General features: G+C 39.5%; 2 protein-coding genes and 1 non-coding gene across 5 annotated transcripts in view; 2 read left to right on the forward strand and 1 right to left on the reverse strand.

Moving 5' to 3' along the window:
• The window catches only part of TMEM209 (transmembrane protein 209), a 30,422-nt gene extending 20,852 nt beyond the window's left edge, over positions 1 to 9,570 (reverse strand). For 2 of the 3 annotated variants that reach the window (XM_078059565.1, XM_078059563.1), the window contains exons 1-6: positions 9,467 to 9,570; positions 8,374 to 8,510; positions 8,172 to 8,230; positions 7,067 to 7,198; positions 6,312 to 6,553; positions 663 to 864 (exon numbers count right to left, since the gene is read on the reverse strand). In XM_078059565.1, coding sequence (XP_077915691.1) covers positions 663 to 864; positions 6,312 to 6,553; positions 7,067 to 7,198; positions 8,172 to 8,230; positions 8,374 to 8,510; positions 9,467 to 9,469 — 775 coding nt within the window. In that variant the 5' untranslated portion in view covers positions 9,470 to 9,570. Of the gene's footprint in view, positions 1 to 662; positions 865 to 6,311; positions 6,554 to 7,066; positions 7,199 to 8,171; positions 8,231 to 8,373; positions 8,511 to 9,303; positions 9,389 to 9,466 lie in introns of those variants that run through there. The other variant, XM_078059564.1, reaches the window with a different exon arrangement.
• Positions 9,571 to 11,755: 2,185 nt separating this feature from the next.
• SSMEM1 (serine rich single-pass membrane protein 1) lies at positions 11,756 to 17,837 on the forward strand. The gene is made up of 3 exons (XM_036078497.2): positions 11,756 to 11,938; positions 15,701 to 15,755; positions 17,344 to 17,837. Exons 1-3 carry the CDS (start codon positions 11,756 to 11,758, stop codon positions 17,835 to 17,837), a joined length of 732 nt encoding a protein of 243 aa, XP_035934390.1.
• Positions 17,838 to 18,943: 1,106 nt separating this feature from the next.
• Positions 18,944 to 19,045, forward strand: LOC118526985 (U6 spliceosomal RNA). The gene has a single exon (XR_004912917.1). It is a non-coding gene; the product is annotated as a U6 spliceosomal RNA (small nuclear RNA).
• The last annotated feature ends 4,495 nt before the right edge of the window (positions 19,046 to 23,540 follow it).

Genomic DNA, 23,540 nt, shown 5'->3' on the forward strand with positions numbered 1-23,540 from the left:
AAGTGACACAAAGAGCCATGGTCCAATAACTGACTTCCTCACTGTGGCCATGCTTTAGCACCTAATGTGCTTTCTGTGAAAGTTCCCGAGGGGAAAAAATCATTACTTGGCTCAATAACCTAATTTGGTTTCAAATAATTGACTTTGTTATAATCAAATCCACTCCAAATAGATTAAGATTTGCTAACACTGTTTCCCAAAGTAAACCAAAGACAAGTTCAAAAATGTTCTGAAAAACAGCAGCACTTCTAGAGTAAATCCGTTCTCTCTCCGCCACACCAATCTTTCCAAGGACCAAAAGGAGACAACTATCGCTTCAATAAGCTTTGCTATGCACTACTGTAAAAACATTTGATAGCCTCAACTTTTAAACAGAAAGTATAACTTACATTATATGAAAAAGCTTTCAATCTTAATGTGGATGAAAAGTTCAAGATCTCTCGGTTCAGCTATATTTTACTTCTTAAATTTGGTGAGCTTAATTCTAACTATACAAAATATAAAAACAAAATGTATTTCTCTCCTAGACTATACAAGGTATATTAGTAAAAAAGAAACATTTATGGACAGGTATCAAAATACTGAACATAGTGAGTTAGGGATAATGTAAAGTAACACCAAAAATATGTACATTAGATCTAACTAAAAATATATATACGTACCCAGCTTAACTCTATGCTGTTTCTCTTCTTCACTTCTAAGAAAAGTATCCAAAGTTCGTAGGTCTGTCATGTAGTCTTCTTTGTCAGTAGGGGAATTATAGACGGTGGGTGAAGAGCGGTAGCGAGACCTCAATCCACTGCTCTCGGCTGGTCCAACAGTAGCAGGGTACGGAGAAGCAGCAGAGGGACTACAGCTTGCCAACTATACAAAATAAAAGAACTTCTTCTTTATTGAAATTTATTTCTGTTTTGGTTTTTGACTTTCAAAAAGTAACACACAATTAGAATGGCCAAAATCCAGAACCATGACAATACTGAATGTTGGTGAGGATGTGGACCAACAGGAACCCTCATTCACGGCTGGCGGGAATGCAAAATGTATACGTAGCCACTTTGGAAGACAGTTGGCAGTTTCTTACAAAACTAAACTACACGTAACATATGATCTAGCAATTGTGCTCCTTGGTATTTACCCAAAGGAGTTGAAAACTTATGTCTACACAAAAACCCGCATACAGATGTTTACAGCAGCTTTACTTGTAATTGCCAAAACCTGGAACCAATGAAGACATCCTTCAGTAGGTGAATGGGTAAATAAACTGTGGTACAGCTGGACAAGGGAGTATTAATCAGCATAAAACGAAATGAAATATGGGGCATCTTGGTGGTTCAGTTGGTTAAGCATCCAACTCTTGATTTCGGCCCAGATCATGATCTCCGGGCCATGAGATCAAGTCCCACAGAGCCAAGTCAGCTCCAGCCTGGGCATGGAGTCTGCTTAAGAGTCTCTCTGTCCCTCACCCTCATCCCTTCGCTGCCCACTCCACCTCCCCACTCGTGCACGAGCGTTCTCTTTCAAAAAAGAAAAAAAAAAGAAAAAAAGAAGTGACCTATCAAAGCCATGAAAAGACATGGAGGAAACTTAAATGCACATAACTAACTGAAAGAAGCCGATCTGAAAATGCTACACATTGTATGATTCCAATTATATGATTTTCTGGAAAAGGCAAAACTATGGAGAAAGTAAAAAGATCAGTAGTTGCCAGGGCCTGGGGAGGATGAATAGGTAGGGCACAAAAGATTTTTAGGGCAATGTAATTACCCTGTTATGATACCATACAATAATGGTGGATATGCGTTACTATATATTTGTCCAAACCCACAGAATGCACACCACTGAGAGTGAGCCCTAAAGTAAACTATGGCCTCTGGGTGATAATGATGTTCCAATGTAGGTTCATCAATTGTAACAAATGTACCACTCTGGTGGGGGATTTTGATAGCTGGGGGGAGGCTATGCCTGTGTGGGGGCAAAAGGTATACAACATGTCTCTGTACCTTCCTCTCAGTTTTGCTACAAACCTGAAACTATTCTAAAAAAAAGTCTGTTTTTTAAAAAAGCAATATATGCATGTTTTAAAAAATGTAAAGTTTGAAGAAAGTAAGTCATACTCTTAACTCACAACCTAGAGATAATACAATCCCCTTTCATATTTTATGTTCAAATCTTTAAATGTACACAGCTATATCAGTATATTTTTCCTTTTACATAATTGAGATAATACTGTTTAGCTTTATAACCTCATTTTTTTTAATTTTAATTTTTTAAAGATTTATTTATTTTAGAGATGGAGAGAGAGAGAGCGTGTGAGCATGTGCATGCGGGAGCAGGGGTGGGTGGCAAAGGGCAGAGGAAGAGGGACAGGGAGAGAATCTCAAGCAGACTCCCAAGCAGAAACCAACTGAGCCCCCCAAGTGTCCCCTCGCTGTTTTTTTTAAAATTAAAATTTTCCTATAAAAATCCTTTATAAATATTCTTACTGGCTGTGTAATATTTCATTGTACAAATATACCATAATTTATTTTTATATTCTCTTATTCTAGACATTTGAGCTGTCTACATAATTTTTTTTTTTTTTAAGATTTTATTTATTTAGGGACGCCTGGGTGGCTCAGTTGGTTAAGCGACTGCCTTCGGCTCAGGTCATGATCCTGGAGTCCTGGGATCGAGTCCCGCATCAGGCTCCCTGCTCGGCAGGGAGTCTGCTTCTCCCTCTGACCCTCCTCCCTCTCATGCTCTCTGTCTCTCATTCTCTCTCTCTCAAATAAATAAATAAAATCTTTAAAAAAAAAAAAAAGATTTTATTTATTTATTTGCTAGAGAGAGAGAGCATAGGCGAGAGAGAGTGAGTGAGAGTACAAGCAGGGAGAGCTGCAGGCAGAGGGAGAAGCAGGCTCCCTGCTGAGCAAGGAGCCCAATGCGGGACTCGATCCCAGGACCCTGGGATCATGACCTGAGCTGAAGGCAGTCGCTTAACCGACTGAGCCACCCAGGCGTCCCTGAACTGTCTACATAATTTTTGGCCACTGTAAATAATGTTATGATTAACATCTTTGTACATAAATCTTAATTTCTGAGGATGCCCTTCAGGAGATTCCTAGAACATAAATGACTGGGTCAAAGCATATGAACATTTAAATACATATTCCCATTCTATTAAATGAAAATGTTATACTAAGTACAATTCAGAAGAAAGTTGACAGAAGGACCTATTTTGGTATATATCCATCAGCATTACTACTTTAAAATGTTTATTTGATATAGAAGAATTTTTAAAAATTTACATTTAGCTTGTGTTTCCTTATACTTACGAAGTTAAAACACTTTAAAAATACAACTACTGGTCACTGTATTACCTATTTTATTAAATATCTACTCCAGTACATCGATAATTATTTTTACTGGGGTTTCATTATCAATTTATATTAGCTTGCCTTAAATCAAGGATTAAAAAATCTTTTAGTTTAATGCTGATTTAAAATAAAAATGTTAATCCTCTTCCACATTGATTTCTCTTATGGGGGTGGAGCCTATTTAAAAAAAAATCCTTACATATGCTATGATGATATTTGGGCTAAATAAACCATATTGGGCTAATAAACCATTGACTGGTTTATTCTTACTCAAGGGGCATATTTTATGCACAATATATATTACCTTATTTGATTTTATTATTTTTATTTTTTTTATATTACCTTATTTTATCCTCTCAATAATAGGTAAATATTACTACTGTACTAATTGTGGACATGAGAGGTTAGGTTAACTCACTCAAGATCCTACCAGGATTTCAATCCAGTTTTCTGACTATAGAATTTAGGCTTTTAATATGTTTTACTGGATCAGAATTAGCTGTCCATACACTTGAAGAATGTGGGTAACTACTGAAGATGGGTAACAGGTATGTTTGAAAACTTCAATAATCAAAAGTTTAAAAGTAACTGGTTTCTTGAAAATTTAAAAGAACTCAAAAGCAAAATTTCAGGGCTCTAATATATTCTGCAGATATATTTGATTAAAATTTTTCTTCCGTATTTATTTAGGTTTTCTACTTAGTCAATCTTGGCATTTTTTCCCTAGAAAAATAATTATTCTATTTCATTAACTTTTCCAAGGTAGTAATTTGGTTCAACAAATACTTATATAGCATCTATATTCCATACACTGGGCTAAGAAAACAAAGATGAATAAAAAACACAATCCTGTACTTGAGGTTACAATCTAGTAGAAAAAGATAATTAAACAATGTTACCAACTTTATGTAAAGAGTTATTTAGTACAGATTAGTAATAATTTCTAAGAAATAAAAATAACTTACTTATTCAAGAGTAAACTATGGTATTTCCACGAGATGAGTATTAAGTAGCCATTAAACAGAAATTATGTTTGGGTGGTAAGACTATGAGTGATTTTTCTTTTCTCATGAAAATAAAAGCTATTTTTACAAGTCATATTTACCTATGGGTTATGAATTATCACTATATACACATTTCCTCATAATATTTAACTTGAACAAAATGTTCTAAATTCTATTACTTGCCAAAATTATTATCAGGTAACCAGTAGTATGGAATTTCATTACAAAGAAATACGATGTAAAGAGTAAGGGGCAGTGTGTTGATTTCATTTCCAGACATCCCTCATTTAACTAGCAGCTATAGAGATGTTAGTCTAACTAGAGAGAGCATCTGAAAATGTGACCATCCCCCCCCCGCCTTTTAAATGATTTTTTTTTTTTAAAGATTTTTATTTATTTATTTGACAGAGAGAGACACAGCAAGAGAGGGAACACAAGCAGGGGGAGTGGGAGAGGGAGAAGCAGGCTTCCTGCTGAGCAGAGAGCCCGATGCGGGGCTCGATCCCAGGGCCCTGGGATCATGACCTGAGCCGAAGGCAGACGCTTAACGACTGAGCCACCCAGGCGCCCTTAAATGATTTTTTAAAAAGATTTTATTTATTTGACACAGAGAGAGAGAGAGAGAGCACAAGCAGGCGGAGTGGCAGGCAGAGGGAGAGGGAGAAGCAGACTCCCCGCTGAACAGGGAGCCCTATGTGGGGCTTGATCCCAGGATCCCGGGATCATGACCTGAGCCAAAGGCAGACACTTAACCAACTGAGCCACTCAGGCACCCCTGATTTTTTTTAAGTAACTCTACACACAACATGGGGCTCGCACACACAACTGCAAGATGAAGAGCTGCACGCTCTACTGACTGAGTCAGCCAGGCGCCCCTGACCATCTCTTTAATGCTCCTTTTATGTTCTTATGCTTCAGGCAGGAGTCATACTTTCAAATTTGTCAATGTTGCTTCTATCAAGTCCAAAAATGAGAACTATATCCCACTTTACTGTGGGAGTTGGAATGAAGGTTTCTCATCATCCGTTTTGAAAGGGGTGTCCATCCTCAAGAGTCCAACTACACAACTCTTTTTAGCTTAGGAGGTAATCCAACATGATGAAAGCATTAAAATTTTATTTATTTATTTAATTTAGTTTTTTTTTAAAGATTTTATTTATTTGTAAGAGAGAGCGAGTGAGCACACGCACAAGCAGGGGGACCGGAAGGCAGAGGGAGAAGCAGGATCCCCGCCAAGCAAGGAGCCCAATGCTGGACTCGATCCCAGAGCCCTGGGATCACGACCTGAACGAAGGCAGACACTTAACCGACTGAGCCACCCACGTGTCCCAGAAAGCATTAAAACTGTATAAGGATATACAAAAGTTTCACATAAACAAGCAAAGAAAGAGGGCAAACATGAATTTAAAAACTAAAGGAAAAAATTATCATAGTCTCAACTGGTCTGAAAAACCCTGCAGAAAGATCCTAGATGGTGGGGCCCCTGGGTGGCTCAGTTGTTAAGCGTCTGCCTTCGGCTCAGGTCATGATCCCAGGGCCCTGGGATCGAGCCCCGCATCGGGCTCCCTGCTCGGCGGGAAGCCTGCTTCTCCCTCTCCCACTCCCCCTGCTTGTGTTCCCTCTCTCGCTGTGTCTCTCTCTGTCAAATAAATAAATAAAATCTTAAAAAAAAAAAAAGAAAGATCCTAGATGGTGACCCTCAGAGTCCATTATCTTTGCGAAAGCTCATTTTTTTTCTTTCATTTTAGGATGTAGTATAAAGAACTTCTGACTAGGTATCAGGATCTGGGTTCTGTTCTTGGCTCTTAAACGGGCAATTTGGGCAAGTCAATGATCCACTGTTCCTCAGTTCTCTCAGGGAGAAGATGAGGAGTTTTGACTCATTAGCTGATTTTCAAGGTAGCTCTCCATACTAAAATAATGTGACTGGCCAAGAGAAAGGATTCGTTACCTTATTATAACCAGTGACGGGAGAGTAAGTCACTCCAGGGCTATAGGAACCGCTGCCCCCTGACGACAGACCCTGCAGCTGAGGGCTGTATCCAGTGATACAGCCGGTGGTGAACTTGGGGCTCGTACTGGGTGAACGAGATGGGCTGTAACTCAACACACTCTGACCCTGAATTGAAGGAGAAGGTGGAGAGGGAGGGATCTGGGTTGCTGCCAGATCATGTGGAGGAGTAGTCTGTACAACTAGAAGGAAGGGGGGAAAAAAAAAAAAAAAATAAATAAATAAGTGAGTGAGTGAATAAAAGATGTGTGTGCATGTATAAATAAAATTTCTACAAAAACAGACTTAATGAACTGAATCTTTTTCAAGAAAAGAGAAAGAAATAGGGTGACTGGGTTGTTAAATTACATAACGTATTATAACCTAAGGACACAAAATAGTTGTTTACCATTTCCACAGATTTTAAAGTAAGAGATTAGCTTCAATGCCGTAAGAGTTAGTCATTTAATTTTAATTGTAATTAAGCAAAGGAACAAACTTTCATGAGGCTGTTGAATATTATTTCCATTCAGTTTATACAAATAGGAATGATAATCATTGGTCTTAAGACAATTTATTATACACTTGCTTAATATAGTTGAACCAGATGGCCTTAGAAGTCCCTTCCAGCTCAGTCTATAAAAAGGGCAAATTAAATTGAGAAAGATTTATTGCCAACCTTTCCCCCACCTTTGCAAAAGATATAAAACACTTACCAGCTGTTTTCAACCCTAAAAGTGTTTGCTGTCCAGGGCTAACAACCAGACTTGTTGGTGCCACAGTGTATTTGAAATATCTCCAAAAATCAAATAAGGCGTTTAGGCTGAAGAGGGATGCAAGGGCAAGCTCTGGAAGAGAACAATATTTTTATTTTTTTAAAAGGGGGTTAGACCATCTAAAGGGGGGAACAAAAGCTCTTCATATTTCAGCAAGTTAACAACAAAATTGAAAACTATCTTCTTATTCCTCATAACAGTTACCATTTAATGAATGTCTACTATATACAATGTTTATTACATAAATGTTTATTATAGGACATTTACTAGTGAATTTCAAAGTATTATCGGGGCACCTGGCTGGCCCAGTTGGTAGGTAGAGAATGTGACTCAATCTCAGGGTTGTGAGTTCGAGTCCCACGTTGGGTATAGAGATTACTTAAAAACAAAAAATCTTAAAAAAAAAATATCATCACTAATCCTTACAACCTTGTACAATAAACATTTTCACCTTCACTTGACTAGAGAAGTCAAGTGACTTTTGCAAGAACACACAGCTAGTTATTGAACCCATGATTACACCTCAGGTATGCAGATTCCAAAACTCCTCGCCACACCACCTCCCTATCACAGACTCCAGGTTAATGTGTATATTAGACTATGGAATTCACTCCAATGGCCATAAAGACTCTTCATACCCCAGGACTACTGAAGAGCAGAGTGAAGCAGACAGAGGAAGTAACAAGGAAACTGAGGAAGGCATCAATGGAATAGAAATCTGGTTGTTCTTGAAAGGAGCAATGGTAGGGAAGTAGGGAAGGCATTTCAGAGAGAATAACAAATACAAATCACCACCACCAAACATTGTTTTACATCACAGAACTCCAATGATTACCTGGAATTGTACTGTTTGTTTCCTCTACTAGAAAGTTCCTTCCACAAGGGCAGGGACCTTGTTCCCTTCCTGCTGTATTCCCAGTTTTTGGAACATAGTACAACACTCGAATATTTATGGAATGCAGGAATGAACACTAAATTGAATTAAATATGAATGCAGTTTTTCATTGGTAGTAAATCTAAATCAGAATAAAAATTAATTACTTACCAATATACCAGAGGGGCCAGTATGTCACATTATAATATGAACTAATCAATTTTCCAGTCCTGAAAAAATTAGACAGGCTTTTCAAAATCTTAAAAAAACACGAAAAAGAAACAACAACAACAAACACCCCAAATCCAAATACCAAAACCTGTGGAACCGACCATTGGCTTAAGTTTCACTTTTTTTTGGCTAATTAACTTACATTTCAGTATATATCATTCCAGCCATAGATACATTTAGGAGTCCCCAGGCTAAAACTACTTTCTTAGCTTCTGTTTCTTTTCTCATCTTGATGGTTCTGTCAATGAGGGAAGCACTAGGATTTGTGTCCCCTTGCATCTATTAAAAAATAAAAAGCACGGGAATTAATGAAAGCAAAAACAAAAACAAAAACACTTCTCCATTTAAGAAACTTGTGTCCTTTATAACAGTAACTAAAAACTGCACATTTCCCCTTATCTTTAAAATGTCTTTCCCAAACTCTTTACATTTTACTATTATTATATGAAAAGGGAACGCTAAATTATAAGTTTATTGGCACCATACTGTAATCAACGGAGAACTGGCTCAGCACTTCAGAGAACAATACTTCCAATGAATAAAAATGTCTTATTTTGTATTTAAAGGATGGTGATTATATCTACAATTATTCTGTATTGTGCTTTTGGAATATGTCACAAGGATTAGCCCAAGGGCTAATTTAAGAAACTCAAAATACCAAGCTTTGGGAGAAAATATTCCGTATTAGTTATAAGCCATTAAAGACTCTCCTCTTACATCTTCACGCAGAAGCCATTAACTGCCTACCATCGTAAACAACTCTGCACTCGGGACTGTCACACGCCAGAGACCCCTCTTTTGTGTTGCTGATTAAGTGTAAGATTTTAAGTTTTATAAGGGTGAACACTCATGGTGTGAAGGGGACGAGACGGACTGGGGAGTGTGCAGTTTGGGTCCTCATGGGATTTATATTTCCTTTGTTTCGTTAGGCCTCATCTCAGACAAACTAAGACTCTCCCGTATCTAGAGTCGTATTCAGACAGTACAGAGCAGCACCCTTCGCGCCTCCCAGTCCGCGAGTCAAAACTTCCCAGTCCCCAGAGCTTCCCTCCCTGGGTCTCCCAGCACAAACTTTGGCAACCCCTATTGCTTCTTTCGTCCTTCCACTAAAGGTGTTGGGACGCCTGGCCACACCCCCCTTTGGCTGAACCCTCGGCAGATCCACAGTCACGGAAATCCCACGGCCCGCGTGGACCCCACGTCCAGGAAGCACAAAGATGACCCCCGAAACGCACCATGTTCTTCGGCCGGAAGCCGCTGGCTCGCGCCACTCTCTACTGCACATGCGCGAAGCCAAGAGCGAAGGAGAAGGCAACCGGCTTGCGGGACTACAGTTACCGGAAGAACGAACCTTCTCGCGAGAAGAGGAGGGTGGGGGAGGGACGAGAGCTCTGAGCGTTACCCGGGAAACAGCTTTAGTGTTTGTGGCTCCCCCTCTTCTGCGGGGAGAAAGCTGAGCAGCAAAAATTCAGACCAAGTTCTGAACCCGCAGTAAAAAGTAATAATTGTAACAAGCTGAATTTCTATATATTAATATAATTTTAGCTTCCTTAGGGTATTCACATTTTTAAGCAGGTTTTATTAAGCAGGGTAGCTAATTGTAGGGTAGAGTATGTGGTAACTTGTCCAGACACCCATCAGCGACAACAAAGCATCTCTCACAAAAACAAGTGTTCTGACCCGATGTAAATTCTTAAATACCCTTGGAATAAGGGTGCAGCAGTAGGAAGAAAGCCCCAAATGTGTTAAAGTTGCTAGTGGTTTTGAGGTTTAAAAAAATGCAGTCGTTACTTTTCTTGCATATTCTTCGGAAGAACTACTAACCCTGAGAAAAAGGCTCATCAGGGAGTTCAGTCTGGTTTTTTTTTTAACAAATACAAACGCCTACACTGTGCCACTGAGCCACGCGCGGGGCTGTAAAAGTGGAGTTCCCTGGTTAGTGTCTGGAGGAGTTCAGCCGACCTGTGCACTAGAGGGGCAGGAGAGGGGGGGCACGATGAGCCTGGAGGGGGTGAGACTGGCAGGCTCCTGGCGAGCTTCCTGGACGAGACGATGCAGGCCTAAGGCACGGGCCAACAGCCACGAGGAGCAGGGCGTGGGGACCCGCCATTGGGGTGTGGAGAAATGGTACCCTAATGAAAACATCACGCCTTTTCACAATAAGCTAGTGTATTGTTACATCATGTACGTGTCAATGACCAAAATTTTTCCTAAGGTGCTCCTAAGGTCAAATAGAAGAAAATTAAGTTTCCTCATGGTATTGTATATTAATGGAATCGGCAGGTATGCTATGCTCTTAAAGATCTAACAGATTTTTTACTACTGTGATTTTAATAATTTTTAAGAATGCCTTAGCAGCAATGGTGTTTTGCTCTAGTTTTAGATTCAGAGATGAACTAACTCGAAAATTGTTCAAAGTGAAGGGCTTCAGTGTACAGTCAAAATTAGAATACCAGATTCCTCCCCACCTCATAGCTCTTTCCTAAGAAATTGACACATCTTTTTTTTTTTTTTTTCTCTTTATTTTAAGTAGGCTCCGTGCTTAGCATGGAGCCCAAGCTGGGCCTGAACTCACAACCTGAGATCAAGACCTGAGCTGGGATAAAGAATCGGAGGCTTAACAGACTGGGCCACCTAGGCACCCCTACAACAGACACATCTTTATTTCCTCTTAATGTCCTTAAGTTACTGTGCACTTATTGAAGGCTTAAGAAGGAACACTGTTATATATAGTGTTTTGCTAACTGGCATTATGTATTAGTTTGCAAGGGTTACCATAAAAAATACCACGGACTGGGTGGCTTAAACAAAAAAAATTTATTTTTTCACAGTTTTGCAGGTTGAAAGTCCAAGACCAAGGCACCAGCAAAATTGGTTTCTCCTGAGGCCTCTTCCTTGGCTTGAAGATGGCGGCCTTCTGTGTCCTCACATGGCCTTTTTTTCCTCTGTCCACACACCCCTGGGGTGTCTCTTTCTCTTATTATAAGGACATCAGTCATATTGGATTAGGGCCCTATCTGTATGACCTCTTTAACCTTAATTATCTCTTTAAAGACCTTATCTCTGGTTATCGTCAAATTGGGGGTTGAATTCATTCAACATATGAATTTGGGGGAACGCAGTTCAGTCTATAACATGTTAGATGGTATGCATGTCAATTTACAGTGATATGATACATACGAAGAGACTGAAAAAAAAAAGAATGGATACCTCAGAGTCTTAGATTTTACAGACATTAAAATTTAAAGAAAATACAGTATGTACAAGTTTCAGGAAAATAAAAAAAGAGTAAGGTAGAGTGCACCCTTTTGATGTATGAGGGAAATACCATAAACTTTCATAGAAATAATTTAGGTAAATCTTCCAAAAACTTAGAAATCCAAGAAGTGTTTGTCAGTTCCTGTCACAGTTACTGAAGTGTATGTCACAATAGGTTGCCAAGGAAATTGTCATATACATGGAGTGAAGTACTCGGTCATCTTCATTCTTTTGAGCATGCTTTATTTTCAAAGCAAGAAGCCATCATGGGAGACCTTTTTTCCTTATTTTGGGAGGTGGATCCTCCCCCCATACCTTTAAGTTTTACCATCCCAAGTCAGGAATATGAATGCCGGAAGGATGACTCTTGCGGGGCAATAGGGAACTTCCTGCTTTGGTATTTTGTCATTATATTGGTCCTGATGTTCTTCTCTCGGGCTTCTGTCTGGGTAGGATATCCTATTTCATTTAAAATAATATGTTTACTCTATCATAGGGGATTTTCCATAAAATAAATTCACTTTACTTCGAGCAAACTACTTTTTTAAAAGTTTGTTTTCTAGTTTTAAAAATAATGCAATCTCGTTCTAGAGCATCCAAGAATACAGAAAAGGATGAAGAAGAAAATTTAAACTACTGTAATCCTATTTCCTAGAGATAGCCGTTGTTAATATTTTGGAGTAATATTCTAGTTTTTTTGTCTTTTTCTCTATCTCCGTATATTTCTCTCAATCTCTCTTTGATCTTACATGGTTGGTATTGCATTGTATATATTTTCATATCCTGCTTTTTAAAAACTTAATATTATATTGTAACACTTCCTCAAATCATATTCACACAGCAGCACTCTTAATGACTGCATAATTTTGCCTTGTGGTTGCACCATAACAAATCTGCAATTCTGAGACATTTAGGTTGTTTGCAGTTTGTCCATAGCCTGTGTAATGCTGGGATAAACTTCCCTACTGGTAAATGACCTCCAAATTCCTTTTGTAGCCACGTAATTCTAATCAAAGATACAAAAGTTGTCATATTTATAGAATACATGTTGTAGGATTTGGGAGCTTTTAGAATGAAGCAATGTACTCTCCTGAAAGATAAGATGCAGAACTAAACTAAACTAAACAGAACAAAAGTCACCACTTTAGACCACCTACTAGCAGAAGAAAATGCCATCCTCTTAGGAATGAGATAGCCCAGTTTTTCAGGACTGTGAATCTCCAACATATTATGAGTAACTGAGCTCTTATAAATTGCTGACATGGAGTCCTTGCTGGCCATTAATACCAGGCTGATGATTAATCAAACCACCATCATTTGGCATTATAGCCAGAGCGCTGGCCTGGCAATGGTCAGCTAGACTTGAGTGCTGTATCAACTCTAGATGGAAAGGAGGAGTTTTGTTATGTCTATGCCAGCTGGGTTCCATTATAATAATCAAAGACTCTTCCCCTCACCATGTCTTCCCCCTAAGAAGAAGTTCCATCTAAAGTCTAAATGCTTCTTAAAGTAGATACTTTGCCAAAAGGAGATTTAGAATAGTGATCCCTTATATGTGTCCTAGACTCCCTAGCTAAGTATATTGAATTTGTCTGGATTGGCCAGAAAAGCTATTTTAGAAAATTAACAAAAAAATTGAAATTGATTCCTGGCAATTTCATCATGAAGACCACTTAAGAGGTCTAAGTTATTCTTCTGCTCCTTTGCTTGCATCAGCTCTTTGGAATCATAGAGTCTGAGCTTCAAGAACCTAAGACAGCATGCAGTCCAGCCTCCTTTTTGTAGGCAAGTAAGATACCAGTATCCCTCCTTTTTTTTTTTTAAATAAGACCCAAAGAAATTAAGTGACTTGTCCAATGTCACACAAGTGGTTAGTGATGGAGGAGAAATAGACCCAGGTTTCCTGCCATGTAATTCATTTGCTTCAAAGCATAGCTGAAATGTTGAATTAAATCTATTCAGTGCTGATTAAAACCTTAATTATCTTAGAGGTTTCGTCTTTCACTTTGTACCCCTATGGCAGTTACAATCGGCTGAACCGCTTCTTGTGAAGGGTCCCAGATTTGAAATCTGAGAACCATATGAGAGCTAGTCAAGGAGGATGGAATTTTTCTTTCACTTTGAACTTCATTTTCTCTGCTAAACTATGAGCCTTTATTTACAAACCTTGAAGTAATGGTAAAAGCGTGATGGAAATGTGGTGGTAATTATCCTCAAACGTGAAGCACACTGATTTCCTCTGGATTTGCCACTCTTTAAGATGCATTCACCCTTTTGCTTTCAGACACTATAAATACTATATTTAGCTTATATGTTTGTTTAGTGTTTTTTCAGACTTCTAGTGCTGGTATTTTTCCAAACAATACTGGTCCAAGCTTCTCATTTTGCATATGTGGAAACTGAGCTTTAGGAGGTGTCAAGTGAATTGTTAAAACTGCAGACCTGTGCCATGGCTCAAGGCAGAGCCATACCTAGATCTCTCCACTGTTCTCGCCTACTCCTCAGGGCAGGCCCTGCTGATGTTTTCACTCACTGAGTCACACACAGATAGTTAATAAAATGCTTTTGGTAACCACAGTTCATGCGATTCCACTTAGCTTGATGCAAAATCTTTTGATTTGGGGATTATATTTTGATTTGACATCAAGTCAAATATGGAAGCTTTCCGTAAAAATGATGTAAACCTAATAAATGTTTTTAAACATTTCTCCCTGCCCATTACAAAAGTATGCATTATAGAAAACGTCGAAATTATAGGAAAGTACAAAAAATGAGAAAAAACCGCTCCAGATTACATGGAAATAACCAACTACTATGAACTTTTGTGGATAAACTTCTAATCATTTAATAATTAACTCTATAAGTATTAAATTTAAAATAAGCCCCCCCCCCATCATTGTTAAAGGAAAGATATCTCAAAAGAGGATTCTACTCTTAAGGTTTTCAGAGAACGTTTGCAGTAACCCAAAAAGCAGAGAGGTACCTCATTAAAGATACTTACCTGCTGTTGTAGAGATCAGATATTAAGAAAAGAATGGGCCAAGGATCCTCGATTGTAGTTATGAATACCCACGTATGGCATTTTCAACCCAAAGGGAGTTTGACTTTCTATAAAAATTCATTTTTTCCCCAATTGTAGACAACCTGAAAAGTTAAAAGGAAAAATATCACTGTTTCACTCACAGTCAACCATTGCTAACACTTGTCTACATTGTTTAAAGTCTTTTCATATTTTTAGCTAGCTAGTGATTATACTGCATATACAAATTTGCATCTTGATTTTTAACTTAATAGTATAACGTGTATTTCCTCATGTTGAGACGTGCTTTTCTTATAATAATTTTTACAACTATATATTATGATTGTACCATAATTTATTTAACCATTGCCTACTTTGATTTTTGAATTTTATATTATCCTAATTACACTGAGATTATTTTTGTGCACAAAGTTTTCTCTCTTTGAGGGGTTATTTCCTGGTGATAGATTCCTAGTAAGAATTATTATGTGTCAAAAGTGTTACGAGTATTTCTAAAGTTTTGATGTATTTTGAAAGAGTTGCTTTATATTTATATTTTAGCAAAATCATGTTCAGCATCAAAAAATGGGACACTGATCTGAACAATGGGACAAATTTATTTATGGAGTATTGGGCTAGGATATTTGAAATTGGAACTGTTCAAAGAAATCCATTTCTTTTTTGTTGCCAAACTCACAGATAATATGTTATGGTTGCATTTTGGAGGAAAGTTTCTGAAAGACTTAGGAGATATTAAGTTTATGAACTCTGGTAAAGATTTCAAGGGTTACAAAAAAGGTGACCTGATAAAATGTCCTTTACAAAGTAATTAAAAATGAATCCCAGTACTATAAAATCTGTTTTTAAATGATGTTTAAATGATATTTCTTTACATTGTGAGTACGGGAAAACTTTATAACCCGTAGATCCTCATCAGTGTTTTTTTTCTCTCAAGTCTTTGTTCCATATGGTTTGGTTCAAAACGTTTTGGCAGACTCTGCTATCAAAGCCTGGTCTTCCAGTGGGCAGCAGACGAGAGGATCACTATAATAGGAACTCAATAAGAATTTATTGAATTGTACTGAGTGTTTAAAATTAGACATTGTCCAAGAATCTAGGGCAACAGTGTTTTATGTAAGTGAAAAACAACCAACTGAGATTGCTATTACTGATCTGTGTATTTCTGAAACAGATGTCGGAGAAGAAAAAGGATGAAGACAGTGGGACCAGCACCTCAGTCAGTAAAGGTGAGAGCTGGTGCATATTTGGTATTGGAGTATGATGAGAGAAATATGTGCGGAATGTGGAAATCAGACAACCGAGTGTGGTTAAAGGGCCTCCCCAGAGCTGTGGCGGCCCCTTGGATGGGCTCCTTGTTTTAGCGCAAGACAGCTTAGCTACCTTTAGTAGAGCTCAAGCTCTCTTTTCATTCCTCAAGTATTCTCCCTTCATACAGCTTGCCTTTCATATAACTTTATTGTTAGTGTTGCTACAGGACTGTGAGCTTTATATGACACTTTTTAATAACCTATAAGCAGTGGTGTGCTGGTAAATGTTTAACAACTGGCTCTCCAAAAATGGGTATGTGTATATACGTGTTTTTTTAAAAAAATGTTGCTGATATGAAGGATGTATATCACACAATTTACAAGTAACAAAATGTATAATACACTTTATGGTAAATTCCATCTTGACCGCCAATTTTGGCAAAACACTTTTCCATGACTTCTGCCAGACCCTTGCATCTTTAGCCAACTGATGGTTGCAATGGATGAACAAGTGTAGTCTGATATGAATGTTATTTTCCTGTAAGTTAAGGAGTAAGATGAAGGAAGCAGGAAGACGTATGTTACAACTTACCTTGGTTGTCACTGATATGACTTCTCTGCTGAATTGGATAATCGTTTTAGAATACTCTGGAAGGATATTTCCTCGTTTTTGGGTGTGATTCACAATGTAGTGGCTACAGGATGACACTTTTAAGTGTAATCTATGTTCGTAACATGTTTTTTATCACGTTAAGCCTAGATGATCCACAAAACCATGAACAAGACCTGAAAAAAAAAAAAAAAGACCTGATTTTTGGTGCTCATTGATTTTTATCCCGCCCACACTGATTTCAAATTACCAACATGATGTTGTTACTGGAGTGGAGTTGGGAGTAGACGCACAGTCACACGCCATTACATAGTATTTCCAATATCCAGATACGACAGAAATAAATAGCTTCGAGAGCTATTTCTTAATAAAATGTCATAAAATAATTAGGAAGTGATTAGTTTCAAATATTTATTACATTTTGTGTAATATGTGGATTTAATGGTAAGTTTGTATAATTTAATTTTGACTTATGGGCTGTGTTTTAACAACCATCTCAGAATTCCTTAAAGTGTAACCCTCTGTTCTTGTGAGCTAGCTGGTAGAAGACAACTATAGCACAGCACTGTGTAAAGAAAAGATCCTCTTTAGTTTCCTGCTACCCAAATCATATTCACATACATACTTGAATCTTTAAGACTTCAAGGCAAGGGAAAAAAGGGTCCTTCTCTGGAAAATCTTGGTGACCTTTCCCCCCTGATCTTATATCAGGGGTCCACAAAGCTTCAAAAGCAATGTGTCAAGCATCTATTTGACCCTTCTGGTCTCTAGGAGACTTGGTATCGTACTGGAAAATGCAGGCAGCTGCCAACACTTGCAAATGAGTGAAGACAAGTGGTGGCTTGCCAAATGGCAACCGAGAGTGAGTCTGCACATGCCATAGGCTTCCTTAGGTAATATGAAGTTACAGTAACCAATGACATGCCTAACATCTTGATTTGTTTCATTGGTTGTTAGCGAGCAAAGACACTTCCTATAAGCGGCAAAGCAAAGATGGTGACTGGGACTCTTTACAAATGATGAAAAAACCAAAGCAGAGCCAACTTACCCCTGTAACTGACTCAGAAATGGCTTTGGTCAATGCCTATCTTGAACAAAGACGAGCCCTGCGCCATTCTCAGTTCAGCCAGGTGAATCAGATCCAACACGATAGTGATACTACTGAGTGTGACAGTGAAGAATCTAACTCGGGAGCCTCCTCGTGGAAGGAGAGTGAAAGTGAACACCATCCATCACCAGCTAGTATTAAGAAGAGAAAATTAGCTCAGAGGCAAAGGAATGTGGGAAGTTACCAAATCAGGGAAAGGCCCTGCCTCCACTGCAAAGCCATGAGAACGAATGAATGGTTGACCCGCCATTTCCTTCAAAGTACTTCAGTAACCCACATGAAGGCAGATATTCAAGAGGAAAATTGTGTACCTGACGTTAATACAAAATTCAGTAAATTTTGAATTTTATCAAGTCCTTACCTTACTTGGAGCCAGATGAAAGAGATGAATAAAACACAAAAAATCACCAGAACTCTAGGTGCGGAGGCTTTTACAATAAAGTCTCTCTAACAACAAAAACATACTTGAAACCCAAGAGGTAAAATTTCAGATAATCCTTTGTCCAAAAACAGGCCAGTGAATTTGTTTATGGCACCATTGGAACATCAAAGATCTGCTTCTACTATGATTTTTTAATTCAAAAGAGCACAAGACATATTTTATTCCTTGAGTGTATGTATTTTGTTTATGTCTGTAATACAAATAAGGAAGCTCTTTGAAAATATATTTATGTTCAGAAACCATTTAAATTTATTTGTATGTTTTGATTGACTGACTGAGTGAATTAGGTGACAGTGGTTGGTGTGGAATGGACCATATTCTCCAGGTCCGTATTTTCTGGTGACTCTATTTGAGCTGTATTGCTGCATATGTGTCAGCTACAGTTGGTGAGGAGGAAGAACTCAAGAGCCTGGAAAAATACCTGATTCCCAGAGTAGAGCAAGGAGGGAAGGGAGCATGGCCCAGAGGGTGGCTGGGCTGTGGGCTGTCCACCTGGTTATTGTCCAAAGGTAATGGCAAATGTTAAAGAAAAAATCATTCTGACACCTGTTTTTTGTTTTTGTTTTGTTTTGTTTTATGTTTTTTTAATTTGTTTTTAAAGATTTTATTTATTTATTTGACAGAGAGAGAGCACAAGCAGGGGGAGCAGGAGAGGGAGAAGCAGGCTCCCCACCGAGCAGGGAGCCCAATGCCGGGCTTGATCCCAGGAGCTTGGGATCATGACCTGAGCCGAAGGCAGACGCCCAACTGACTGAGCCACCCAGGCACCCCTTTGTTTTTTGTTTTTAGATTTTATTTATTTGAGAGAGAAAGAGAAAGGAAGAGAGCACCAGAGGGGAGAGGGAGAAGCAGACTCCCCCCTGAGCAGGGAGCCCGGCACGGGGCTCGATCCCAGGACCCTGGGATCATGACCTGAGCCGAAGGCAGATGCTTAACCGACTGAGCCACCCAGGTGCCTCTGACACTTGTTAAATATGGTAGGGAAGACTTTATTCAAGACAACTATAGTCCCCCCTTGGCAGTACGTATACTAAAATTGGAACAATGGAAGATTAGCGTGGTTCCTGTGCAAGGCTGACATACAAATTGGTAGAGCATTCCGTATTTTTAAATAAGTCAGATAAAGACAAATACTGTATCATCTCACTTATATGTGTCATCTAAACGAGCCAGACTCACATAAACAGAGAATACAATGGTGGTTGCCAGGGGCTGGGGCTGGGGAAAATGAGGAAATGTTGGTCAAAGTGTCCAAACTTTCAGCTGTCAGATTAGTAAGTTTTGGGTCATCTAATGTACAGCTTGGTGACTCTAGCTAACAATGCTGTTACAATTACTTAGTTGAAAGTTGCTAAGAGTAAGCCTAAAATGTTCTCACCACACACAACAAAATGGCAGTCATGTGAGATGGTGCATGTGGTAACTAATCTTATTGTGGTAATCTTTCACAATATATATGTGTATCAAATCATCATGTTGTACACCTTAAACTTATACAATAAAGTTGGGATTATAACTCAATAAGGTTAAGATTGAAGAGTTAAAAAAATAATGATGCCACAAAGTGCTATAAAGGAAAATAAGTCTATCAACCATACCTTAAAAAGAAAAAGACTATTGTAATAGGGGTCGTGATTGATAGCCAAGGAGCAGGGTAAGGGGTAAAATGGAAAACTACTAGGAGAGACATCAAGGGAAGCGGGATTCCTGTTAAACCGACCTAACAGGATTCTTGCTAAAGGCAGCCAAGGACTCAGACATCAAAGACAGAGGATGAAAAACTTGATCAGATATCAAGGGTGGGGGTGCTCCCAATAAACTCACTTAGCAGGATCCTGGCTAAAACTGGGCCAGACACCAAAGTTGAGATCTGGTCTTAAAGAGGGCTCAGAGGAGCCTGACTAAAGTTGGGTCAGAGTCTTTATCAAAAGTTAGCCGTAATCTAGACATACATGGGGTTGGGCTTTTCAGGTAAATGGGAAGCCCAGCAATGGGGTATTCAGGCAGGACTTACTAGATGGGTGGCCATTCTGGAGACCCTTCTCCAGATGGATAGCAGAACCCCAGCTGGGATGTAAAAGAAGGCCCCGATTCCAGAGAAGAGGGCTGGCTGGCAAGGAGAAGGGACTGTAGTCACAGGGCTAGAGTTCAAAGAAGGGCTTAAGTCTTGGGGAAGGACTTAGGTATTACAAATATGATAAAGACTGCAGCCTGATAATAAGGACTAAGACTTTCATGACTCGCTGGCAGAGAGACCACAAGCTATGACTTTGGTTACTCCTGCTAATAGTAGCTTTCTTAACTGATTGCAACACAGGGAACTGGGTGGGGTGGGGGCAATGTGGGAGCTCTGACCACTGGAACTAGGCCACTAGAATCCAGGACATGGGGTGACATTTTTGAGCTTATTTGTGGAGTCTGTCTGACTGTTCAGATTACCTGAGTATTGGAACAGGTCTGAGGCCATGAGCAAAAAGCAGGACTTCAAGAGATACCTCAAGCATCAAACTTTTCTGTGAACTTCCCTTACTCCTTGTCATCCTCCCTGACTTTGTTCTCTCAGGCAGAAGGCCCCCCCCACCCCCCCCAAAAACCCCAAGCTCAAGCTATAATAGCAAGTTGCAGGGACAGGATTTAGACCCATGATGTCCGGCTTCAGAGTTTGGGCTCTTAATTACCATGATCTTAGTCATTATTCTCTGAAGATGAAAGATCCTGATTTCAAGGTAAGTCACTCACCACCTCTCACACAGCCATAAGTGATGTCCAAGCAGATATAATCTCACCAGGAAAAGGAGGGTGAGGACTATTTTCCAGATAACAGAGCAAGGACCCATGCCCCAAATGTTTTGCTTATGGATCTAGAATATGAACCAATGACATTATTATCTGAAGAGTCATATCACAGACTGCTACTTTTCTTGTCCATGGAGCTAGAACAGATTGAGGGGGTAGGAGATAGCCAGGGGGTAGAAGAAGGAATCGGGATTGAGTTAAACCAGGGGCTATCGATGTGAGGAGATTAGGATAATCTGTGAGTACATTAAAGCAAAACAGAGGCCAAACACAGGTGGGAGGACATCCAAAGCCAAAGAGAGAAATCATGGAATCAATGGAATAAGGCAAGGACATCATAGGGGAAGAGCAAAAGCGTAGCCAGGCACGTTGGAACTGGATTACTGAGCGAGGAACAATACCCGTGAGGTGGCAGATGGTTCATGAATCCAGGGCTGCAAACACTAGTCGTGGCCGGGTGTTGCTTGTACGCAGAGCCTGGGCTGAGCTGTCAGGATGGGGTCCCTGGGCTGCTACACATTCCCTTCGTCAGTCCCCCCTTGCTGCATGGGATAAAGTAGGCTGCCTCTGGTTTTCATGGTAGAAGGTTGTAACCTGTTGGGGTAGCTTGCTTGAGGGGAGGCATGGAATTCTGGGGCTCGCCTCCTCTCTGTGGTCCCTTCATGCAGCTAAATGATAAGAACTGACCCCTTTCCGCTTACATCAAGCATCACAATTCTTGTCACAAACTGCGATGCAGAGAACTATGGAATGGAAGCAAGGGTCTAACTGAGATGGATATGGGGAGGAATAAGAGTATCACACAGAAGGTATTTGGAGATGGGGTGGGGAATGGGGAACGGGGACTGTGTCTATAGGGTGCACAGTCTCAAACTCTGAACCAGCATCTGCCCTCCAGGAGTGGTGTGGTTTTGGTGGGAGAAGCCAATAATAACAGCAACAATAATACAGGTAATAGGCAACATTTAGAGAACGCTTGTTATGTGCCAGGCACCGAAGTAAGCATTTTATAAGGATTATTATCCTTCACAAGCCTGCAAAATAGATATTTTCCCAATTTTATAGATGATTAAACTGAGGTTCAGGAAAATAAAATGACCCACCCAAGGTCACACAGCCGATGAGTGTGGGGGAGCTGGGTCTTGGGTTTTGTCTGGCCACAAAGATGTTGTTTTTACCGTGATGATAATACGTTATCCATGTTCTTAATGGAGAGCAATTAGATAAGAACTTGGGAGATACAAATACCAAACTGAGTCCAGAGACCAGAGAAGGACTGTTAGTGGAAAATGGGGCCAAGAATCAGAGATGGGAGCCGTTAAGCTGGGGAGGGTGCCCACTGTTGAGTGGAGACGCCTTACAGCATCAGCTCACTTCGTCTGCCGTGGTGAGCTTGGCCAGCTTATCCACAGATCAGGCGGAAACTCAGGGTGGTCTTCTAAAGAAAAGGGGGGGGTGGGAACTGGGGGGACTGGAAACTTGGCTGGAAGCTGGTGAGGGTAGAAATGAGCTCTGCAGTGTCCAGGAACAAGAGGCAGTAGTGACTCGAGCAGTGAGGTTGGTGGCCAAGGATGTGAGTGGAGAGCTAGAGAGGACTGCCAAGGAAACCAGGAGCAACCACAGCTCTTCCCCAGCCCCACCCCTTTCTCTCAGGATGGAGAACTATCTCCCCGCAGATCCCAGTGTTTCCGAAACAGCAACCCGTTCATGGATTGCGGAATCAATTTAGACGGTTGCAACTAGCATTTATTAAAAAATAAATAGAAAATAACAGTGCATTGTACATAATAAAGGTAAGTATTGTTTCGATTTCAGGGTGTGCGGACTGAGTTGCAATGCAAAATGTGTTTCTTACTATGGTTAAGATACAAAATAAAAGCCACCGCTCTGGAGTGGCTTTCTTTGGAGATTTTCTGTATCAGCCAACTCTTCCACTAAGTTAGTGAAGGCACTTGTCACTCCGTGCATTCCTGACTGTCGTATGCGAAGACTTGGTAAATCTTCACCCACACTGTAGGATGGGCCACCTGTCTAGATTAGTGAGAAGCTTGAATTAAATTATACTACTTTAAAAGAACTTTAGGTTTATTATTTTCAAATAGAGTAAGTGGAAGCCAGCTAACCAACTGTTGCCTGGTACACAGGGCTAGGTTTTGCCTTGATGAATAAACAAGTGTAATTTGTAATTGACATTTCAAAGAAGGCTTAGAAACAGGCCAGCCTTTGTTTAAATCATAATTACCCTGTTTGTATGTAAAAGGATACTTCTAAAGCTTTTCAAAACAACTGGCTCTTTTAAGTAGATAATTATGCCCTTTCCAATCTTGTTTACACTATTCAGAACTTCAGTGAACTCTTTTTTTTTTTTCCCATAGATAGTACAAAGGTTAACTTCAGCCAGCCTTTCCTCAAATTATCACAAATTCCCAATTAGTAAAGTCTAAACAGCGTTTCCCTGTAACAATATACCAAAGACTTGTATGATGTGTTCTTTATTGCTTTGAATAACATCTGACAAGTTTCCAAGGACCAGGCCACCTGGATATTCTCTATCTGTCAGGAACATGTGGTCACAGAGGTGCAGGGGAGGGTAAGAGGAAACACAAATTATGCACAAACATGCAGGGATGGTGAAGGAGACAAAGGGAGAAAATGCCTTTTATTTATTTATTTTTTTAGTCTCTGTTACATATCAACTGAACTGCACATTTATAGGCACTTTTTAGTGTAAAGAAGAGCCACACCTTATATCTAAATTTCACAAAGCTACAGATAAAAACAGAAGACTGAGCTTTTTTTTTTTTTTTT

The sequence above is a fragment of the Halichoerus grypus genome, chromosome 12 (genome assembly GCF_964656455.1).
Source record: "Halichoerus grypus chromosome 12, mHalGry1.hap1.1, whole genome shotgun sequence".
In the NCBI taxonomy this organism is placed as follows: Eukaryota; Metazoa; Chordata; class Mammalia; order Carnivora; family Phocidae; genus Halichoerus; species Halichoerus grypus.